This window comes from Scyliorhinus torazame, unplaced genomic scaffold, assembly GCF_047496885.1.
Source record: "Scyliorhinus torazame isolate Kashiwa2021f unplaced genomic scaffold, sScyTor2.1 scaffold_598, whole genome shotgun sequence".
Classification (NCBI taxonomy): Eukaryota; Metazoa; Chordata; class Chondrichthyes; order Carcharhiniformes; family Scyliorhinidae; genus Scyliorhinus; species Scyliorhinus torazame.
This window is the reverse complement of record NW_027308325.1, coordinates 1-22,308: the sequence shown is the minus strand read 5'-3', so window position 1 is coordinate 22,308 and position 22,308 is coordinate 1. Positions and strand designations below refer to the sequence as shown.

Genomic DNA, 22,308 nt, shown 5'->3' with positions numbered 1-22,308 from the left:
GACGTTGCCGGAGCGCCAGGTCCAAAAGAGACCGAACACATGGCAGTGTCTCTCTTTATCCTTGGGGGGTTTCGCACTCTATTGGGCGGTCCTCAGGTTTGGACCCAATAATTCGTCAGTCCTCGATCACTGCCTTCGAGCCGAGCCAATAAAGGGGAGGGTGCCTTGATGGCTGGACGGGTCCTGAGCGGTCATTGACCTTGGCTGTTTATGCTTCCTGAGTAAAGGGAGTGGCGCCGATGTGTCTGGAATTGTATCGGATACCCGAGTACCAGTCCTTTGTCTTAGGGAAATGGGTCATTAGCGTGCAAATCGGCTGGGGGTTTCGATCCTGTCTGGTTCTGCTTACAAATATACATTTAGGCTCTGAGCCTGCCTGAATCTTACATTGGCCATATTTACCTTGAGGCTTTGCAAATGTCCATGTGTCTTTGTAAGTGGCCATCCCAGGTGGCTACACCACCAAACACCCTTTCGCTCGGTGATCCTCGTGAAAGTTGAAGCCAGGAATTCACAACATGGCTCAATGATCATCAGCCCACTGGAGGCAAATTTGTGAGACCAACCAGTCCAGCAGGAAGATACCCTCCGCCCATCCCTATTGATCAACTGACAGAATTAACAAAATGCAGCCCTGGATGCAATTGAGAGCAGAACAGCAGAATCCAACCCCTGTAATCAATTGTGAACTTGGTGTGTGAGCATGTGCGATGAAACACAAAATCTCTCCCACACTGAGAGCAGGTGAACGGCCTCTCCCCAGTGAGAACTCGGCAGTGTCTCCATAGTTGGGATGGATCACTGAATATCTCACCTACTCAGAGCAGGTGAACGGCCTCTCCCCAGTGTGAACTCGCTGGTGTGTCCGCAGGGTGGGTAACCGAGAGAATTCTTTCCCACACTGAGAGCAGGTGAATGGCCTCTCCCCAGTGTGAACTCGCTGGTGGCTCCGCAGGTGGGATAACTGAGCGAATCCCTTCCCACACTGAGAGCAGGTGAACGGCTTCTCCCCAGTGTGAACTCGCTCATGTCTCTGCAGGCTGGATAACTGAGTGAATCCCTTCCCACACTGAGAGCAGGTGAACGGCCTCTCCCCAGTGTGAATTCGCTGATGTCTCTGCAGGCTGGATAACTCAGTGAATCCCTTCCCACATTGAGAGCAGGTGAACGGCCTCTCCCCAGTGTCAACTTGCAGATGTTTCTGCAGGGCAGATGAACGTTTGAATCTCTTCCCACACTGAGGGCAAGTGAACGGTCTCTCCCCAGCATGAACTCTCTGGTGTGTCCGCAGTTGGGGCAACTGAGTGAATCCCTTCCCACACTGAGAACAGGTGAATGGCTTCTCCCCAGTGTGAACTCTCTGGTGTGCCTGCAGGGTAGATGAATGACTGAATCCCTTCCCACACTGAGAGCAGTATAATGGCCACTCCCCAGTGTGAACTCTCTGGTGTGACTGCAGGATGGATAACCGAGTGAATCTCTTCCCACACTGAGAGCAGGTGAACGGTCTCTCCCCAGTGTGAACTCGCCGATGTCTCTGCAGGTCAGAGAATTGAGTGAATCCTTTTCCACACGGAGAGCAGGTGAATGGCCTTTCCCCAGTGTGAATGCGCCGATGAATTTCCAGCACAGACGGTGCTGTGAATCCCTTCCCACAGTCCTCACATTTCCATGGTTTCTCCATGTTTTTGGTCTCCTCGTGTCTGTCCAGTTCGGACAATCAGTTGAGGCGTCGTCCACACACAGAACACGTGTAGGGTCTCTTCCCGCTGTGAATGGTGCGATGTTTTTTCAGGCTGTATAACTGGTTAAAGCTCTTTCCACAGTCAGTGCTCTGGAACACTGTCACTCGGGTGTGTGTGTCTCGGTGTTTTTCCAGTCACACTGATGTTTAAAATCTTTGAAGATGACTGATGAGGCAAACATTTCTCCTTTAGATTCGAAGGCCAATGATATTCAGGTCCCAAGGAATTGAGTGACTGTCAGATCCAGACGACATGTATTAGATTTCTGTCTGTAATTTGTCCTCTTTGAATCTCCTGTTAAAACAATTTACAAAAGAGTAAGTACAGGATAGAAATTCAGAACAAACAATTCTAGTTTCTCTGGAACTTTCTTTTCTCTTGCATTCCGCAACATCTGTAAATATCCATCCCACACACTCTCCCTCCATTCACTGTATCTAATATTCACCTTCCCAATTCTCCTGAAGGTGCTGATTCAGGCTGATTGACAGATCCATGCTCATTGCTTCCTGCCCTGGACACAGGGACCATAACACATCAGAGCTGCAGTCGGCCATTCGAACCTGCTCAACCATTCAATGAGAGCATTGGCCGATCTACCTCAGCACCATTTTCCCGCACTGTCCCCCATATCCCTCGATAACTTCACTCCCTTGAAACGTTAGCAACCTCTGTCTTGAAAATACTTGATGACTGAGGTTCCACAGTCCTCTGGGGTAGAGAATTCCAAATGCTGACAGGGGGAGTGAGGGGAAGCTGTGTTTGGTGGTGGAATCTTGCTGGAGTTGGCAGAACTGGCGGAGGATGATTTCTTCAATGCGGAGGCTGGTGGGGTGAAAAGTGAGGACAGTGGGGATTCAGTGGTTCTGGGAGGGAGGAGCGAGGGGGAGGGCAGAGGTGTGGGAGATGGGTCGGACACGGGTGAGAGCCCCGTTGACCATAGTGGGTGGGAAGCCATGGTTAAGGAAGAATGAAGACATGTCAGCAGCACCGTTTTGGAAAATGGCATCATCGGAACAGATGTGACGGAGGTGAAGGAACTGAGGGAATAGGATGGAGTCCTTGCAGGATGTGGGACATGAAGTGCTGGAGTCGACGTAGCTGTGGGAGTCGGTAGGTTTGTGATGGATATTAGTGGACAGTCTATCTCAGAAATTGAAATAGAAAGGTCAAGGAAGGAAAGGGAAGTGTTGGAGACAGACCATGTGGAGGTGATAGAGGGGTGCAAACCGAAGCAAAATGAATATATTTTTCCAGGCTTTGCAGAACACCTCCGGTCCATCCGCAAGCAGTTCCCAGACCTTCCTGTTGCTTGCCATTTCAACTCACCGCCCTGCTCTCAGTCCTGATTCACATAAAAGCCAGTGGGGAAATGAGGAAGATGAAACTTGATCCAGAATGCACTGACTGACAGGCTGGTGGAAGCAGATTCAACACAGGGAGTTGGATAATTAGAAAGGGACTAGTTTTCAGGGTTCATGGGGAAAGGGCATGATAGTGGGACAAAATGAGTACTTCTTTCAAAGAGCCAGCACAGGCACGATGGGCCGAATGGCCTGTGTGGTGAGATTCTGTGATCAAAGATAAATAAATGTGTGTCCGCAATATGTACAGTGATGTCAATAATGTCTGGAATTCCCTTTTCCCCGTTTCAGTTGTCTCCCTTTCCTTCCAATTTGATTTTAGACAAGGAGAACAGAAGCAAATGGCTTTCAGTACATTGAGCAGCCCCGATGTCTATTCTCAGCCAGCGTCACACAGAGGGACAAGGTGTGGATTCTCAGACCAGCGAGTCAAGACAGCCTCTTTAAATGGGCAGTTCCCACAATGTATTCAGTGACCACCCTGGGCGCTCCTGCCCTCCCCATCAGCTGGCTCGTGCCAGGGACCCGGGACCGATTCCCAGCTTGAGTCAGTGTCTGTGCAGAGTCTGCACATTCTCCCAGTGACTGCATGGGTTTCCTCCGGGTGCTCCAGTTTCCTCCCACAAGTCCCGAAAGACGTGCTTGTTATGTGAATTCGACATTCTGAATTCTCCCTCATTGTACCCGAACAGGTGCCGTAGTGTGGCGATTACGGTAATTTTATTGCAGTGATAATGGAAGCCTACTTGTGACACTAATAAAGATTTTTATTATTAGGTGGGATGAAGTATTGAATCTCTTCCCACAGTCAGAGCAGGCAAACGGCCTCTCGTCAGTATGAACTCGCTGGTGTGGCCACAGGCTGGATGGAACACTGAATCCTTTCCCACACAGAGCAGCAGAATGGTCACACCCTGGTGTGACTGTGTCAATGGGTTTCCACTGTAGATGGACAGCGAAACCTCGCTGGTGTCTCCGCAGTGTGGATGACCTTCTAAACTTCTTTGTGCAGTGAGAGCAGCTAAACGGTCTCTCCCCAGTGTGAATGCACTGGTGCATTTCCATCATTTCTCCATGGTGCGGGTGTGTCCTGCTGTCTCTCAAGGTTAGACAATCAGTTGAAGACTCACACAGAATACGTGTACGGTCTCTGCCCGCTGTGAATGGTGCAATGCTTTTTCAGGTTCTTTCCACAAGTCAGTGAACTGGAACACTCTCACTCGGGTGTGTGTCTCGGTCTCTTCCAGTCACACTGATGTTTTAAACCTTTTGAAGCAGACGGAACAATCAAACATTGGTCCTCCTGGATTTAAAAGCCGTTGATATTCAATGAATTGAGTAACGGTCAGATTTTGATATGACATTTTAAAAAAAATTTAGAGTACCCACTTCAGGGGGCAGCACGGTAGCATTGTGGATAGCACAATTGCTTCACAGCTCCAGGGTCCCAGGGTCGATTCCGGCTTGGGTCACTGTCTGTGCGGAGTCTGCACATCCTCCCCGTGTGTGCGTGGGTTTCCTCCGGGTGCTCCGGTTTCCTCCCACAGTCCAAAGATGTGCAGGTTAGGTGGATTGGCCATGATAAATTGCCCTTAGTGTTGGGTGGGATTACTAGGTTATGGGGATAGGGTGGAGGTGTTGACCTTGGGTAGGGTGCTCTTTCCAAGAGCCGGTGCAGACTCGATGGGCCGAATGGCCTCCTTCTGAACAGTAAATTCTATGAATTCATTTTTTCCAATTAAGGGGCAATTTAGCATGGTCAATCCACCTACCCTGCACATATTACATAGTTTACATAGTTTACATAGAATTTACAGTGCAGAAGGAGGCCATTTGGCCCATCGAGTCTGCACCGGCTCCCGGAAAGAGCACCCCACCCCCACAACCCAGCAACCCCACCCAACACTAAGGGCAATTTTGGACACTAAGGGCAATTTATCACGGCCAATCCACCTAACTTGCACATCTTTGGACTGTGGGAGGAAACCGGAGCACCCGGAGGAAACCCACGCACACACGGGGAGGACGTGCAGACTCCGCACAGACAGTGACCCAGCCAGGAATCGAACCTGGGACCCTGGAGCTGTGAAGCAATTGTGCTAATCACTATGCTACCGTGCTGCCGAACATCTTTGGGTTGTGGGGGCGAAACCCACGCAAATACGGGGAGATTCTGCAAACTCCACACAGACAGTGACCCAGAGCTGGGATCGAACCTGGGACCTCGGCACTGTGAGGCAGCAATGCTAACCACTGTGCCACCGTGCTGCCCACTGAAGTTTATATTATTTTAAAATATTTTTATTCAGGTTTTCAAAATTTTATCATTTGTACAACAAAAAAACAGACCCAAACCCCAACGCCTCTCACCCCAACCTCCAAACTGCCCTCCTGCTCTTTGACGGTCACCAGATCCCCAAAATATAACACAATATGTGGACTTGATTGGCTGAACCCCTCCCACACCGCTCACAGCTATCCCCCCACCCCCTTGTACAACCGGCCCATCCTCACCTTCATTACACCCTGTGCACAACTTTCAACTGAATCAACCCCAGCCTCACACACGACATGGAGGTGTTAACCCTCCGCAGCGCCTCACACCATAGTCCTCCCTCCAACACCATCCCAAACTCTTCCTCCCACTTGGCCTTAATCCTTTCCATGGACACCCCGTCCTCCTCCATAATCCTACCATAGATCGCCAAAACAACCCACCCCCCACTGACAACACGAGGGGTACGGTGCCAAATTCCGCACTTGCACGGGCCTGCCATCGACAAGGGGGAAAAGAGATGGAAAGGGGATAAAAGAAAGTGTTTTACTCAGAGATTGGACAGAGGAGGAAGTTTCAGTCTGTGTGAACGTCAATCTTCATTCAGAGACAGAGGAGCAGCAGCTTCCTGGGGAATCTCTCGGCAGCCATCACCACAAATTCCGCACTCTGATTGGCAGGAAGACCCGTGCCCTTCCGATCTTCCTCGGATTCCCATTGGTCTCTGATGGCGCCAGATGGGCCGGGAACAAGCCCACGTGGAGCAGGAAAGTCTCCTCCCTCCGGGTAGAGGAGCTGCTGTCCAATCCGCAGCATCGTGTTTCTGTGACCATTGATATTGCCCCAATAGGAGGCTGAGCTGGGTACGTCCCTCTGAGTCATCATGACGTCACAATAGAGCTGCCTGAATCAGCCAATAGAAATCATTCTGCTCCACAATGACGTTTCCGGATTCCAGTGCGCAGACCGGCGCGCGGGCGCGGCTGCTCTTGTTCCCCAACACCTCCTCAGGACAAGGTTTCCAGGCAACCGGCTGCGGCCACAGGGAGAAGCCGCTTGGTGATCTCCGCCACTGCGCATGTTCAAGGTTGAGAAGAAGCTGCGCATGTTCAAGGTAGAGGAGAAGCTGCGCATGTTCAAGGTGGAGGAAAAGCTGCGCATGTTCAAGGTAGAGGAAAAACTGCCCATGTTCAAGGTAGAGGAAAAGCTGCGCATATACGGAAGTGCCCATCCCTGACCTTTCTCCTCCGGTATTGACCAATGGGACGAGTGGGAGGACCGGAAGGACTCTGGTCCTCCAGTCAATCAGAGCGCGGGCTTTGTGTGAATAAAGATTGAGCTTCACACAGATTGAAACGTCCTCCTGACTCCAACATCTGTAAGTAAAACACTTTTTTTTCTCCCCTTTCCATTTCTTTTCTCATTCTGACTTTCAGTTGGTCACTTCCAGCAACTGAAGGGAAAGGAAGTGAATCCAGGGAGGGTGCAGACTCTGGAAAGGTTGGCCCAAGTCTCTCTCTCTTAGAATCACAGACTACAGCACAGATAAGGCCCTTCGGCCAATCAAGTCATCACTGATGCATGAAAAACACCTGACTTGCCTACCAAATGCCATTTGTCAGAGCGTGGCCCAAAGCCTTGAATGTTATGACATGCCAGGTCATTCAGGTACTTTTTAGAAGGATGTGAGGCCTCTTACACCCTCCCAGGCAGTGCATTCGAGACCATGATGTGGAGATGCCAGCGTTGGACTGGGGTAAGCACAGTAAGAAGTCTTGCAACACCAGGTTAAAGTCCAACAGGTGTTTCGAATCACTAGCTTTTGGAGCACAGCTCCTTCATCAGCTGAGTGAAGAGGTGGGTTCCACAACCACATATATAGACAAAGGCAATGATGCAAGACAATACTTTGAACGTGAGTATTTGCAGGCAATTAAATCTTTACAAGTCCAGATGTAGCGACTGGAGAGAGGGATAATCGCAGGTTAAAGAGGTGTGAATTGTCTCAAGCCATGTCAGTTGGTAGGATTCCACAAGCTCAGGCCAGATGGTGGGGGTGAATGTAATTAGACATGAATCCAAGGTCCCGGTTGAGGCCGTACTCGTGCGTGTGGAACTTGGCTATCAGTTTCTGCTCGGCGATTCTGCGTTGGAGAAGGTTTACCGTAGATCAGAGGCTGAATGCTCTTGACTGCTGAAATGTTCCCCGACTGGAAGGGAACATTCCCGCCTGGCAGTTGTCGCACGATGTCGTTTCATCCGTTTTCGCAGCATCTACATGGTCTCGCCAATGTACCACGCCTCGGGACATCCTTTCCTGCAGCGTATGAGGTAGACCATGTTGGCCGAGTCCCATGAGTCTGTACCGCGTGCCTGTTGGGTGGTGTTCCCACGTGTCATGATGGTACCCATGTTGATGATCTGGCACGTCTTGCACAGGTTGCCATAGCAGTGTTGTGTGGTGTCGTGGTCGCTGTTCTCCTGAAGTACCATGACCACCCTCTGGGTAAACAGGTTTTTTCTCAATTCTCCCCTAATAATAATCTTTTATTGTCAGAAGTATGAAGTTACTGTGAAAAGCCCTTAGTCACCACATCCCGGCGCCTGTCTGGGTAAGCTGGTATGGGAATTGAACCCACGCTGCTGGCTTTGTTCTTCATTACAAACCAGCTGTCTAGCCTGCTGAGCTAAACCAGCGGGGGGGGGAGGGAGGGAGGCGGGGGGGGGAGGGAGGGAGGCGGGGGGGGGAGGGAGGGAGGCGGGGGGGAGGGAGGCGGGGGGAGGGAGGGGGGGGAGGAGGGGGGAGGGGGGGACGGGGAGGAGAGGGGGAGGAGGGGGGACGGGGAGGAGAGGGGGAGGAGGGGGGGACGGGGAGGAGAGGGGGAGGAGGGGGGGACGGGGAGGAGAGGGGGAGGAGGGGGGGACGGGGAGGAGAGGGGGAGGAGGGGGGGGACGGGGAGGAGAGGGGGGGGACGGGGAGGGGGAGGAGGGGGGGAGGGGGAGGAGGGGGGAGGGGGAGGAGGGGGGAGGGGGAGGAGGGGGGGAGGGGGAGGAGGGGGGAGGGGGCGAGGGGGGGGAGGAGGAGGGGGGGAGGGAGCGCTGAATCAGCACCTTCAGGAAAATTGGAGGGGTGAATATTAGATACAGCAGAGTGAGAATGGAGGGAGAGTGTGTGGGATGGAGATTTACAGCTTTTGGGAATGAGAGAGGAAAGAATGTTATCTAGGAACTAGAATTGTCTGTTCTGAATTTCTATCCTGTACTGACAGCGATGATTTTTGTAATTTGTTTTTACAGGATATTAGAAGAGGAGGAATTACAGACAGAAATTGCAAAAGTCACATCTCGATCTGACTGAGTCCTTGGGACCTGAAAATCATCGGCCTTTGAATCGAGAAGGAGAAATGTTTGACTAATCTGTCTGCTTGAAAAGACTTTAAACATCAATGTGACTGGAAAAGCACCGAGACACACACACCCGAGTGAGAGTGTTCCAGAGCACTGACTGTGGAAAGAGCTATAACCAGTTACACAGCCTGAAAAAACATCACACCATTCACAGCGGGGAGAGACCGTACACGTGTTCTGTGTGTCGATGAGGCGTCAATTGATTGTCCGACCTGAAGAGACTCAAGGACACCCAATACATGGAGAAACCGTGGAAATGTGAAGCTTGTGGGAAGAGATTCCGAGTCCGATCGAAGCTGGAGATTCATCAACGCAGTCACACAGGGGAGAGGCCATTTACCTGCTCTGTGTGTGGGAAGGGATTCACTGAATTATCCAGCCTGAAGTCACATGAAAGAGTTCACACTGTGGAGAAGCCGTTTCCCTGCTCTCAGTGTGGGAAGGGATTCAGACATTCATCCACCCTGAAGTCACATCAGCGAATTCATACTGGGGAGAGACCGTTCACCTGCTCTCAGTGTGAGAAGAGATTCACTGCGTTATCTAGCTTGAAGTCACACCAGCGAGTTCACACTGGGGAGAAGCCATTCACCTGCTATCAGTGTGGGAAGGGATTCAGTCAGGTATCCAACCTGAAGACACACCAGCGAGTTCACACTGGGGAGAAGCTATTCACCTGCTCTCAGTGTGGGAAGGAATTCACTGCGTTATTCAGCCTGAAGTCACATCAGCGAATTCACACTGGGGAGAAGCCATTCACCTGCTCTCAGTGTGGGAAAGGATTTACTCAGTCACCCCACCTGCAGGCACACCAGCGAGTTCACAGTGGGGAGAGACCGTTCCCCTGCTCTCAGTGTGGGAAGGAATTCAGAGATTTATCCACCCTGCGGACACACCAGCGAATTCACACAGGGGAGAGGCCGTTCACCTGCTCTCAGTGTGGGAAGAGATTCGCTCAGTTATCCAGCCTGACGATACACCAGCGGGTTCACACAGGGGAGAGGCCGTTCATCTGTTCTCAGTGTGGGAAGGGATTCAGACATTCATCCACCCTGTGGAGACATGAGCGATTTCACACTGGGGAGAAGCCGTTCATCTGCTCTCAGTGTGGTAATGGATTCACTCAGTTATCCCACTTGAAGAGTCACCAGCGAATTCACACTGGGCAGAAGCCCTTCACCTGCTCTCATTGTGGGAAAGGATTCCGACATTCATCTAACCTGCAGAGACATCAGCGAGTTCACACGGGGAGAGGCCATTCACCTGCTCTGATTAGGGGAGGCATTGAGTGATCTATCTCATTTGCGGAGACACTGGCGAGTTCGCACAGGGGAGAGGCCGTTCATCTGCTCTCAATGTGGGAACACATTTTGTGTTTCATCACAACTACTGAGACACCAACAAGTTCACAATTGATTGCAGGGATTGAATTCTGCTGTTGTTGTTTCTGCTCTCAATTACATTCAGAACTGCAATTTATTCATCCTGTCAATTGGTCAATACGGATAGTCTTTCTACTGGAAAGACTGGTCTTGCAACGTTTCCTCCAGTGGGCTGATGCTCTTTGAGCTTTGTTGCGAATACATGGTTTCCAATTTCACAAGGGTCAAGAGTGGAAATGTGTTGGCAGTTAGAAGATATTTAGTTTCCATTTCTGTTTGGAACCCCCTAAAGCATGCCACGTTGCCATGAAGATGGGCTTTGGTGGTTACATGGTTCTTTGTTTAATTTTTCTGTGTGTTTCTCAAAGAAGGAAACTGTTGAGGTATGAGGGACAGGTTGTCTGTGGTAGGTTGGGAAATTACAATAAAAGGTTAGACAATAAACAGACATTTGCTGGCATTTAAAGATTTATTACATATTTGCAACAAATACACATTGCTTTCAGCAACAAAAATCCACAGGAAAAGTGATGCAGTAATTCTTCCCACCTACTGAGACACCAAAAGGTTCACAATTGATTGCAGGAGTTGGCTTCTGTTATTGTTTCTACTCTCAATTATATCCAGCACTGCCTTTCGTTCATTTTCACAGCTGCTCAGACATAGATTCCTTTAAGAAACAAAAATCCAACAGGAATGGTGATGCAACCGTAGCGAACAAGAAAAGTTACAGATTCCATTAGATCCAAGGAAGAGGCTCATAAAGTGGCAAAAATAGTCGTGAGCCTGAGGATTGGGAACTAGTTTTAGAATTTAGCAAAGGAGGATCAAGAAACTGATAAAGAGAAAATAGAATATGAGAGCAAACTGGGGAGAACTGGAAAAGCTCCTATAGGAATGTGAAAAGGAAAAGATTAGCAAAGACCAATGTGTGTCCATTCCAGCCAGAGACAGGAGAGTTTATAATGGGGAATAAGGAAATGGCAGAGAAACTAAACAATTTGTGTCTGGCTTCATGGAGGAAGATACAGAAATTCTCCCCAAAACATGAGAACACCAAGGGGTTCTCACAATTGTGAGCATGAGTGAAAAAGTAGTACTGGAGAATGTAATTGGATTAAAAATTAATAAATCCCCAAAAGCTGATGCAGCATGGGTTCACAAAGGGTAGGTCGTGTCTGACTAATTTGGTAGAATTTTTTGAGGCCGTTACCAGTGCAGTAGATAACGGGGAGCCAATGGATGTGGTATATCTGGATTTCCAGAAAGCTTTTGACAAGGTGCCACACAAAAGGTTGCTGCATAAACTAAAGATGCATGGCATTGAGGTAAAGTGGTAGCATGGGTAGAGGATTGGTTAACTAACAGAAAGCAGAGAGTGGGGATAAATGGGTGTTTCTCTGGTTGGCAACCTGTAACTAGTGGGGTCCCTCAAGGATCAGTGTTGGGCCCGCAGTTGTTCACAATTTACATGGACGATTTGGAGTTGGGGACCAAGTACAATGTGTCAAAATTTGCAGACGACACTAAGATGAGTGGTAAAGCAAAAGGTGCAGAGGATACCGGAAGTCTGCAGAAGGATTTGGATAAGTTAGGTGAATGGGCTAGGGTCTGGCAGATGGAATTCAATGTTGCCAAGTGTGAGGCTATCCATTTTAGGAGGAATAACAGCAGAATGGATTATTATTTAAACGGTAAGATGTTAAAACATGCTGCTGTGCAGAGGGACATGGGTGTGCTGGTGCACGAGTCGCAAAAAGTTGGTGTGCAGATGCAACAGGTGATTAAGAAGGCTAATCGAGTTTTGTCTTTCATTGCTAGAGGGATGGAGTTCAAGACTAGTGAGGTTATGCTGCAATTGTATAGGGTGTTGGTGAGGCCGCATCTGGGGTATTGTGTTCAGTTTTGGTCTCCTTACCTGAGAAAGGACATACTGGCACTGTAGGGAGTGCAGAGGAGATTCACTAGGTTGATCCCAGAGTTGAGGGGATTAGATTATGACGAGAGGTTGAGTAGACTGGGACTGTACTCATTGGAGTTAAGAAGGATGCGGGGGGGGGATCTTATTGAGACAGAGCAAATTATGAAGGGAATAGGTAGGATAGATGCGGGCAGGTTGTTTCCACTGGTCGGGGAAAGCAGAACTAGGGGGCATAGCCTCAAAATAAGGGGAAGTAGATTTAGGACGGAGTGTAGGAGGAACTTCTTCACCCAAAGGGTTGTGAATCTCTGGAATTCCTTGCCCAGTGAAGCAGTTGAGGCTCCTTCTTTAAACATTTTTAAGAAAAAGATGGATGCCTTTCTAAAGAATAAAGGATTCGGGAATATGGTGTACGGGCCAGAGAGTGGAGCTGAGTCCGCAAAGATCAGCCATGATCTCATCAAATGGCGGAGCAGGCTCGAGGGGCCAGATGGCCTACTCCTGTTCCTAATTCTTATGAATCCGACCAAGGTTCCCATTTTACGGGACGTGTCATGCAGAACGTCCTCACGATATTTGGCATCACCCAAAAATTCCACATAGCATACCACCCACGTGGTATCGTGGAGTGCATGAATCGGACCCTAAAAACCACCCTCAGAAAAATGGTCCAGCAGAACAACAGCACTTGGGACTCAGTCCTCCCTTTTGTGCTGATGTTTTTGCGTAACACTATTTCTACCTCCAGAGGTTACACACCACACACCCTCCTGACCGGACGCCCCATGCAAGGCACAGAATATTTGTTAGGTTTGGACCTGACCAGCCCCGAAATGACGGCCCTCACACACGAGAAAGCCGTGGAGCAATTAGTTGCAAATGTTAAAACGGCTCAGCTAGCAGCCGCAGTAAAATTGGGCACCAGAAAGAAACAGAGCAAGGCTTGTTTCGACAAGACAGTGCATGCGACTGAGTATAGTATCTGACAGCAAGTGATGCTTTCTGTATATATCCCCAGCACATTCTTGTCATCAAAATACTCGGGTCCGTATTACATTGCGGATAAAGTAAGCCCTTCCGTTTACAAAATAAAGTACCCCAATGGTAAGACTGCATGATTTCATATAAACCAGCTGAAGGCTTATGGAACACAGTCGAACCACGCACACCACGTCATGCTTGACGCAGCACACCACACCCCGCCCACAGCCAACATAACCCTACCAGCCCCCACCACGACCAGCCCAGCCACGACTCGACCTCGACTCCATCCCCGAAATATACACTCCGCCCCGGAACGCCCACAGACTGCAGCAGCAGAGACAGCGACTGTGGCTTGGACGATAGCCACAGCACGCCTCCCTACTATCCCCATGCACCAGGACCCACAACTAGCGACTCCGACTTCGATCCAAGTGATCCCTTCCTGATCACTTTCCTGAACAAGTCCCACCACTGAACCACACTGATGACCCCGCTTTTGTCCCCACACAACTAGACACCAATTAGTGGCACCGAGACAACTCATACCGACTCGTCCGCAACGACGAGAGTGACCCCACCTCACACCTTGCAGCCCTTTCAGCCCTAATCCACTCCAGAGTTTGGCACCCGGGAGAAGAGGACGACCTTGGGTCTGACTCCCAAACCGCCAACCCCTTTGCGACCCTGTTCGCAACCGAGAACTGAGGTGCCCAGATGATGTTTTAAAGGAACCGCTTGGGAGAAGTGTTGTCCTTTCTGATGGAACCTGCAGAATGTTTATGGTGTTTGTAAGTTTGTTCAATGTTGTATGTCCGACAGGAGAATTTTTCTCACTGCCACACGCCTATTTGGCTGAAACCTCTGAGAACTTGCCTTCAGAGACTAACCATTGCCAGACGCCAATTCACCTGAAACCTCTGAGGACTTACTCACAGAGACCCACCGTTGCCAGACACTTGTTCAGAGGAACTAGCTTGTCTGCAGACACTTGTTCGTGTACCAGATGCCCGATCGTAACTGCCCTTCTGGTTCGAAGGATAGAACCACTACGGCAGCCCCACCACGATGACTACATTTTTGCCCGTTCTTGTCGGTTGCTCAGGCAGTGGAGAAACGGCATGAGACCCGCCCTGCCTGGAAACCCCCCGCTGGTCAACTACGCTCGGGTAGGAGAGATACGGCATTGGTAGCCATCCTACCCGGGGACTCCATCCAAATCGTACCCGTCGCGGCCCATAGGCACCTCATTTTGGCATTTTTCAGTTCAAAGGGTTTTGTTTGTTTAGGTAACCTTTAGGTTGCCAGCCATCTGCTATTTACATCCTGGAACATTTGGATGCTCAATCAGCACTGGTTCATCATTGGGAAGTGTGTCTTCTCCTAAAATTTGTTTTTTTTTTAAATGAGGGAGTCACACATAGTGACCAATTATAAAGGGAATAATTGGCACAAAAGGACAGACACACTAGCATACCAGATATTAAACAAAGATAGTTACAGACACTGCTTGTTTCTACAGAAGCTCCAGGACCGGAGAAAACAAAGAAAGAAAAGGAAAGAGACCAGCCATGAGGACTTCCTTCATATGGATCAACATAATGTTATTGGACATTTGGTTGCGCGTGACTGCGAACCCCATGACTTCAAACCCCCCAGCCTTTAATGTTTCATTGCCCCGCAGTACCCAGAGCCCAGTCACCAGCGACACTACATCTTCTTGGTGTGCCAGGTTCATAACCTGGTACTCCCTGTCCTATGTGATCGAAACACTATTAGCGTTGGTGATACTCTGCTGTGTAGTGCAGACTATGCGTCTACGAAAATAAAGAAGGATAACCTACCGCGCTCGAACCCCGGTATATAAGATCAGATCCCTTATGTTCGGTTACGACCAGACCCCCGACCCCCGCGATCTATTATAAAATAATAAAGTGCATTCACTTGCGTTTATTGTTGTTGTAAATAAAGAGATGTGAAAAACTTTTTCATGAGCAAAAATTGTATGATCCTGAGCTTGACTGCCAAGCCAGGAAAGACTGTCTGAAATGCTATGATTTTGTTGTATGATTGAGGAAGGTAGGATAATGGAATGTTTAAGCGAGTGTAGTATATTAAGGATAAGTTAGAGGTTCCAAGTTTGTTGTTTTGTAATGCATGTCCCTGTCTGACATAGCGCCCTTAGAATTGTTAGTTAAAAAATTTTGTGCATAGATATGGTCAGTGCAGAGGCCATGAAGGAAGTGCCCCCCCCCCGTCCCCCCGGGTCAGGGAATGGAAAGTAACATAATGATGTGATCCTTCACGCTTCGCGTTAGGATCACAAGGAGGAAATGTAGCCAGTTAAAATGGCTAACTCCCGATTAGAATGGCCAAACCCCGATTTAAAATGGCAAATGGAAGAGGCTGATGGGAAAATCAGCCAACAGGACTAAAACAAACAGCTGCAGGTAAAACTGTGTATTCGCCTCTGGGGAGGCCAGACAGAATCGATACCTGCAGCCATCAGCATAACAACACACCAGCCATCTGAATATGAATTAGCAATCCCCGGGAACAATGTGCAACAAATTAGACACAAAGCCAACCCAGACTTTTCGGCGCCAGCAGGAGCCTACACAAAGAGGTGAACGACCACGCCAAAACCGCCCATTGATCAAGGAATCGCTCCAGCATTGGAGAACATCGAACCAAGTGATTGGGACAAAGTCTAATCACTTGGAACCAGGTACAGGGTCCACCCCGAAAGGTGGGAAGCCTCTGGGGACTATAAGAATAGAGTCCAAGTTCAAATCGATGTCTCTGCACCCTTCTCTCTCCAGCCTTTGAGACCCTTCTGCTGACCTTCTGCAACAGCTGCTAAAATGGTAAGTCTTACTTCAATGCTCGCTACGAGATAGGCGCTCCTGGCTATCGACCTGTACCAGCTTTGAATCCCGCAGGCTCAGAACCCATACGAAAGGCCATTCGTTTCCCTGACCTGGTGGGCCATTCCCAAAGTTAAGTATTGGCCTGTTAGTTGTAGGAAGTAGCTTAGAAGTAGAATTAACGTATAAGTATTTACTGTATATAATAAATGTGCGTTGATTTAACTCTTACTAAGCGGTGTGTTGGATTATTGATCATTACTCGGACTTGAAGCTCGTGGCGGTATCAGAAAGATACCTGGCGACTCAAGAGCAAAGATGATAGAACAAGAGCAATTAAACTAAGGCTAAAACGAGCAACAATTGTCCTCTGCTCGCTTTTAAAGGCTTCCCATTCCTCTGGCTTCCCACTAATGCTCGCCACTTCGTAAGCTTTTTCTTTCGTTTTTATGCTGTCCTTGACATCCCTCATCAGCTATGGATGCCTTGTCCTCCCCTTAGCATATATTCTGCTCCTTGGGATGAATTTCTGTTGTGCCTGCCTAATAACCCCCCAAAACACCTGCCCTGCTAGGCTCCTTTTCCAATCAACTCCGGCTAGCTCCTCCCTCATGTCTTTGTAGTTACCTTTATTTCATTGCAATAAAATACGGTGAATGGCCTCCTGCACTGTAGGGATTTGAGAATCCCAAAATTATTGCACAGCACTTGGAAAACAGTGGCAGGATTGGGCAGAGTCAGCATGGATTTATGAAAGGGAAAATCATGCTTGACAAATCGACTGGAATTCAGCAAAATGAGGGAAATGTTGACGCGGAGCTGGGTTCGATTCCCGGGCAGGGCATGATGCTTTATTGTTGTCCAGCAAACCGTTCAACGAAGCTGAATCGCAGTTTCACAGAAAAGAGCTCTGCCAGAATCAGTTAAGTGAGATTTGTTGTTTCACATCAGAGCTGAAAAAGTCACAAGTGCAGCAGGTCGAGAACAAGTACAGATGCTGGAAGAGACGGAGAGATGTTGACTTCAGCCAAAATTTGGGTGGTAATTGGCCAGATGTTATTGCTCACCAAATACAAGTATCTCCCAGATCTGGGTGCAAATCTCGGGCGTGGCATCAGGAAAATTTCTCACTCAAATTATTCAGTGCATTGAGTCTCAGGAGCTGAATACAACGAAAGAAGCATCAGTCATTTAGGGATTATGTAAATACGGCGCGGAGGTTAAGTGAGCGGGGTATAATCTGCCTGCATGTTTCTGAGCCTGTGCTCGGTGTATTGGGAGCTTTGCTTCTGGTTGGAGTGTCCCCGGGATGGGCAGTAACCCGCTGATTGAAGCTGAAGTCCCCGCGTTCTGCTGGCAGCGAGTGAATGGAGAGTTTGGGTAAAATCCTGCTGCTTGTCCCTCTCTCACCCACTGTGGAGCCGGGGAAGAAAGAATCTCATTCAAAACTTGTGGAAGTGTAAATGGCACAAGGCTGTGAGATGACGTGTGTTAATGTTTAACAACAAATCGGAACGAGGAAGCGTTGCCTCATAATTACAGATGAGTAAGTTTCTTGCTTATGCCCAGTATGAAACAGGGGAGTTTGTGTATGTTAAGCAAACGTGATAGTTTCACGTCAGAAAAAGATCAACAAAAATTCTAATATTGATCAAAACTTAATTGCGAAAAGGATTAACTGTCAATGTTTTGAAAAATTGAAATGAGTTATTTGAAATTACTCAATGTAATTACTAATGAATGTCCGCCGGATACGTTTCACAGGGGCCACAGTGATAAGGTTGGTGGGTTTAGGAAATTGGAAGTTACACATGAGCAGCTTTTGGGACTATTTCACCTCACTGTCGATTTCATGTTACAGCGAACAACAATCGGTGTTGTGATTGGCTTAAGATGTCACTTGTGTTCATTTTAAACATGTAATTTTGTATAATTCTAATGAAAACTCGGCCAAAATAAAAGGTGAATGATATACTGTAAACCCGGGTTAAAATTTTCCGTGTCAGTTTCCCGGGTGGTCTAGTGGTTAGGATTCGGCGCTTTTACCGCCGCGGGTTCGATTCCCGGTCAGGGAATGATGAATTATTGTTGTCCAGCAAAATGTTCAATGAAGCTGAATCGCAGTTTCACAGTGCCAGAATCAGTTCAGTGACATTTGTTGTTTGACATCAGAGCTGAAAAAGTCACAAGTGCAGCAGGTGGAGAACAAAGACAGAGGCAGGAAGAAACGGACAGTGATTGAGGTCACAGGAGCTGAATACAACAGAAGAAGCTCAAAGGAAATGATACTCAATGAGGGATTGAGTAAATGCTGCTCGGAGGTTAAGTGAGCGGGGTATAATCTACCTGCATGTTTCTGAGCCTGTGCTCGGTGTATTGGGAGCTTTGCTCCTGGTTACAGTGTCCCCGGGATGGGCAGTTAGCCGCTGATTGAAGCTGCAGTCCCCGCGTTCTGCTGGCAGCGGGTGAATGGAGAATTAGGGTAAAATCCTGCTGCTTGTCCCTCTCTCACCCACTGTGGAGCCGGGGAAGAGAGAAACACATTCCAAACTTGTGGAAGTATAAATGTCACAAGGCTGTGAGATGACGTGTTGTGTTAATGTTTATCAACAAATCGGAACGAGGAAGCTTTGCCTCATAATTACAGATGAGTAAGTTGTATTGTTTATGCCCTGTTTGAAACCGGGGAGTTTGTTTATGTTCAGCAAACGTGATAGTTTCACTTCAGCAAAAGATCAACATAAACTGGAAACTTCAATTTTATCAAAACTTAATTGCGACAAAAAATGTTTTTAACAATTGAAATGAGTTATTCCTATTTACTGATGAATGTTTGCCGGATGTTGCGTTGTAAGTTTCACAGGAGCCACAGTGATCAAGTTGGTGGGTTTTGGAAATTGGAAGTTACACATGAGCAGCTTGTTGGGCTATTTCACCTCACTGTCGATTTCATGTTTCAGCGACAGCAATTGCTGTTGTGATTAGCTAAAGATGTCACTTCTGTTCATTCTAAACATATAATTTTGTATATTTCTAATTAAAACTGGGCAATAAGAATGAAAGGCGAATGATATACTGTCAGACGGGTTAAAACCCTGTTTGTCAGTTTCCCTGGTGGTCTAGTGGTTAGGATTCGGCGCTCTCACCGCCGCGGCCCGGGTTCGATTCCCGGTCAGGGAATGATGAATTATTGTTGTCCACCAAACCGTTCAAGGAAGCTGAATCGCAGTTTCACAGAAAAGAGCTGTGCCAGAATCAGCTAAGTGATGTTTGTCGTTTCACATCAGAGCTGAAAAAGTCACAAGTGCAACAGGTCGAGAACAAATACAGAGGCAGGAAGAAACGGTCAGTGATTGGCTGCAATGCAAGTGAGAGAGATGTTGACGCAAGCGCAAATCTGCGTGGTATTGGGCCAGATAATATTGCTCTCACAGACAGAAATATCTCGCCGATCTCGGTGCAAATCTCTTCTAACTGAAATTATTCAGTCCATTGATGTCACAGGATCTGAATACACCCAAAGAAGCTCAAAGGATGTTCCACTGACTGAGGGATTGTGTAAATGCTGCTCGGAGGTTAAGTGAGCAGGGTATAATCTACCTGCATGTTTCTGAGCCTGTGCTCGGTGTATTGGGAGCTTTGCTCCTGGTTGGAGTGTCCCCGGGATGGGCAGTAACCCACTGATTGAAGCTGCAGTCCCCGCGTTCGGGTAAAATCCTGCTGCTTGTCCCTCTCTCACCCACTGTGAAGCCGGGGAAGAAAGAATCTCATTCAAAACTTGTGGAAGTGTAAATGTCACATGGCTGTGAGATGACGTGTTGTGTTAATGTTTAACAACATATCGGAACCAGGAAGCTTTCCTCATAGTTACAGATGAGTACTTTTTAATATTCCTGCCCAGTGTGAAACAGGAGAGTTTGTGTTTGTTCCGCAAACGTGTGATAGTTCCAGTTCAGAACAAGAACATCAAAAATTGGAAACGATTCTAATTTTGATCAAAACTTAATTGCGAAAAGGATTATGTTAACTATGTTTTCAAAAAGTAAAATGAGTTATTTGAAATGACGAATGAATGTCCGCCGGATGACGTGTTGTCAGTTTCACAGGAGCCACAGTGATAAGGTATGTTGGTTTAGGAAATTGGAAGTTACACATGAGCAGCTTTTGGGACTATTTCACCTCACTGTCGATTTCATGTTACATCGAACAACAATCGGTGTTGTGATTGGCTGAAGATGTCACTTGTGTTCATTTTAAACATGTAATTTTGTATACTTCTAATGAAAACTCGGAAATCAAAATAAAAGGCGAGTAATATACTGTCAACCCGGGTTACAACTTTTATCGTTAGTTTCCCTGGTGGTCTAGTGGTTAGGATTCGGCGCTCGATTCCCGGTCAGGGAATGATGAATTATTGTTGTCCAGCAAAATGTTCAATGAAGCTGAATCGCAGTTTCACAGAAAAGAGCTGTGCCAGAATCAGTTCAGTGACATTTGTTGTTTCACATCAGAGCTGAAAAAGTCACAAGTGCAGCAGGTGGAGAACAAAGACAGGGGCAGGAAGAAATGGACAGTGATTGGCTGCAAAGTGAGAGGGATTATGAAGCAAGCGAAAATTTGAGTGGTATTGGGCCAGATTTTGATGCTCACACAGACACAATAATCCCCCCCCCCCCCCCCCCGATCAGAGTCCGAATCTCGGGCGTGATGACAAGAAAACTTCGAACTCAAATTATTCAGTCCATTGAGGTCACAGGAGCTGAATACAACAGAAGAAGCTCAAAGGAAATGATACTCACTGAGGGATTGAGTAAATGCTGCTCGGAGGTTAAGTGAGCGGGGTATAATCTACCTGCATGTTTCTGAGCCTGTGCTCGGTGTATTGGGAGCTTTGCTCCTGGTTGGAGTGTACCCGGGATGGGCAGTTAGCCGCTGATTGAAGCTGCAGTCCCCGCGTTCTGCTGGCTGCGGGTGAATGGAGAATTAGGGTAAAATCCTGCTGCTTGTCCCTCTCCCACCCACTGTGGAGCCGGGGAAGAAAGAAACACATTCCAAAAGTGTAAATGTCACAAGGCTGTGAGATGACGTTTATGTGTGTTAATGTTTAACAACAGATCGGAACGAGGAAGCTTTGCCTCATAATTACAGATGAGTAAGTTGTATTGTTTATGCCCAGTCTGAAACAGGGGAGTTTGTTTATGTTCAGCAAACGTGATAGTTTCACTTCAGAAAAAGATCAACATAAACTGGAAACTTCAAATTTTGATCAAAACCTAATTGCGACAAAAAATGTTTTTAACAATTGAAATGAGTTATTTCTATTTACTGATGAATGTCTGCCGGATGTTGTGTTGTAAGTTTCACAGGAGCCACAGTGATCAAGTTGGTGGGTTTTGGAAATTGGAAGTTACACATGAACAGCTTGTTGGGCTATTTCACCTCACTGTCGATTTCATGTTCCAGCGAACAACAATCGGTGTTGTGATTAGCTTAAGATGTCACTTCTGTTAATTCTAAACATGTAATTTTGTAAATTTTCTAATTAAAACTGGGAAATAAGAATGAAAGGCGAATGATATACTGTCAGACGGGTTAAAACCCTGATTGTCAGTTTCCCTGGTGGTCTAGTGGTTAGGATTCGGTGCGTTCACCGCCGCGGCCTGGGTTCAATTCCCGGTGAGGGAATGATGCTTTATTGTTGTCCACCAAACCGTTCAACGAAGCTGAATCGCAGTTTCGCAGAAAAGAGCTGTGCCAGAATCAGTTAAGTGATGTTTGTCGTTTCACATCAGAGCTGAAAAAGTCACAAGTGCAGCAGGTCGAGAACAAATACAGAGGCAGGAAGAAACGGTCAGTGATTGGCTGCAATGCAAGTAAGAGAGATGTTGACGCAAGCGCAAATCTGCGTGGTATTGGGCCAGATGTTATTGCTCTCACAGACAGAAATATCTCCCCGATCTCGGTGCAAATCTCCAACGTGATGATAAGAAAACTTCTCACTGAAATTATTCAGTCCATTGAGGTCACAGGATCTGAATACACTTAAAGAAGCTCAAAGGAAATGGGGGGAGCAGATACGTGGAGATTTAGCCGGCCGGCAGCGAGGGAGTTCTCGTACTCCTCCCACGTCCACAAGGTGTACTCACGAATTGACTACTTTGTTGTGAGTCTGGACCTGCTGGCCGGAATGGTGGGGGCAGAATATTCGGCAATTGCCAGATCGGACCATGCTCCGCACTGGGTAGACCAGCAGTTTTGTAAGGACAGCTTTCAGCACCCACCATGGAGGCTGGAAGTTGGACTATTTGCGGACGAGGCGGTGTATGAGAAGCTGGTGAAATGCATGCAGAATTACCTGCAGGTGA

General features: G+C 47.8%; 2 protein-coding genes and 1 non-coding gene across 3 annotated transcripts; 2 read left to right on the top strand and 1 right to left on the bottom strand.

The window, feature by feature from the left end:
- Window positions 1-664: 664 nt before the first annotated feature.
- On the bottom strand, window positions 665-6,183 carry LOC140406544 (uncharacterized). Its single transcript, XM_072494546.1, has 2 exons — window positions 5,935-6,183; window positions 665-2,039 (listed from the first exon to the last, which is right to left on the bottom strand). The coding sequence occupies exon 2, from the start codon at window positions 1,682-1,684 to the stop codon at window positions 815-817; it is 870 nt and encodes a 289-aa protein (XP_072350647.1). The 5' UTR covers window positions 1,685-2,039; window positions 5,935-6,183; the 3' UTR covers window positions 665-814.
- A 196-nt stretch (window positions 6,184-6,379) lies between these two features.
- Window positions 6,380-16,174, top strand: LOC140406543 (uncharacterized). The gene is given in 3 exon segments (XM_072494545.1): window positions 6,380-6,762; window positions 8,682-10,034; window positions 10,037-16,174. Coding segments are annotated over 2 exon segments (1,035 nt in total). The 5' UTR covers window positions 6,380-6,762; window positions 8,682-9,031; the 3' UTR covers window positions 10,069-16,174.
- Window positions 16,175-19,051: 2,877 nt separating this feature from the next.
- Window positions 19,052-19,123, top strand: trnae-cuc (transfer RNA glutamic acid (anticodon CUC)). Its single transcript has one exon. It is a non-coding gene; the product is annotated as a tRNA-Glu (tRNA).
- Window positions 19,124-22,308: the final 3,185 nt, after the last annotated feature.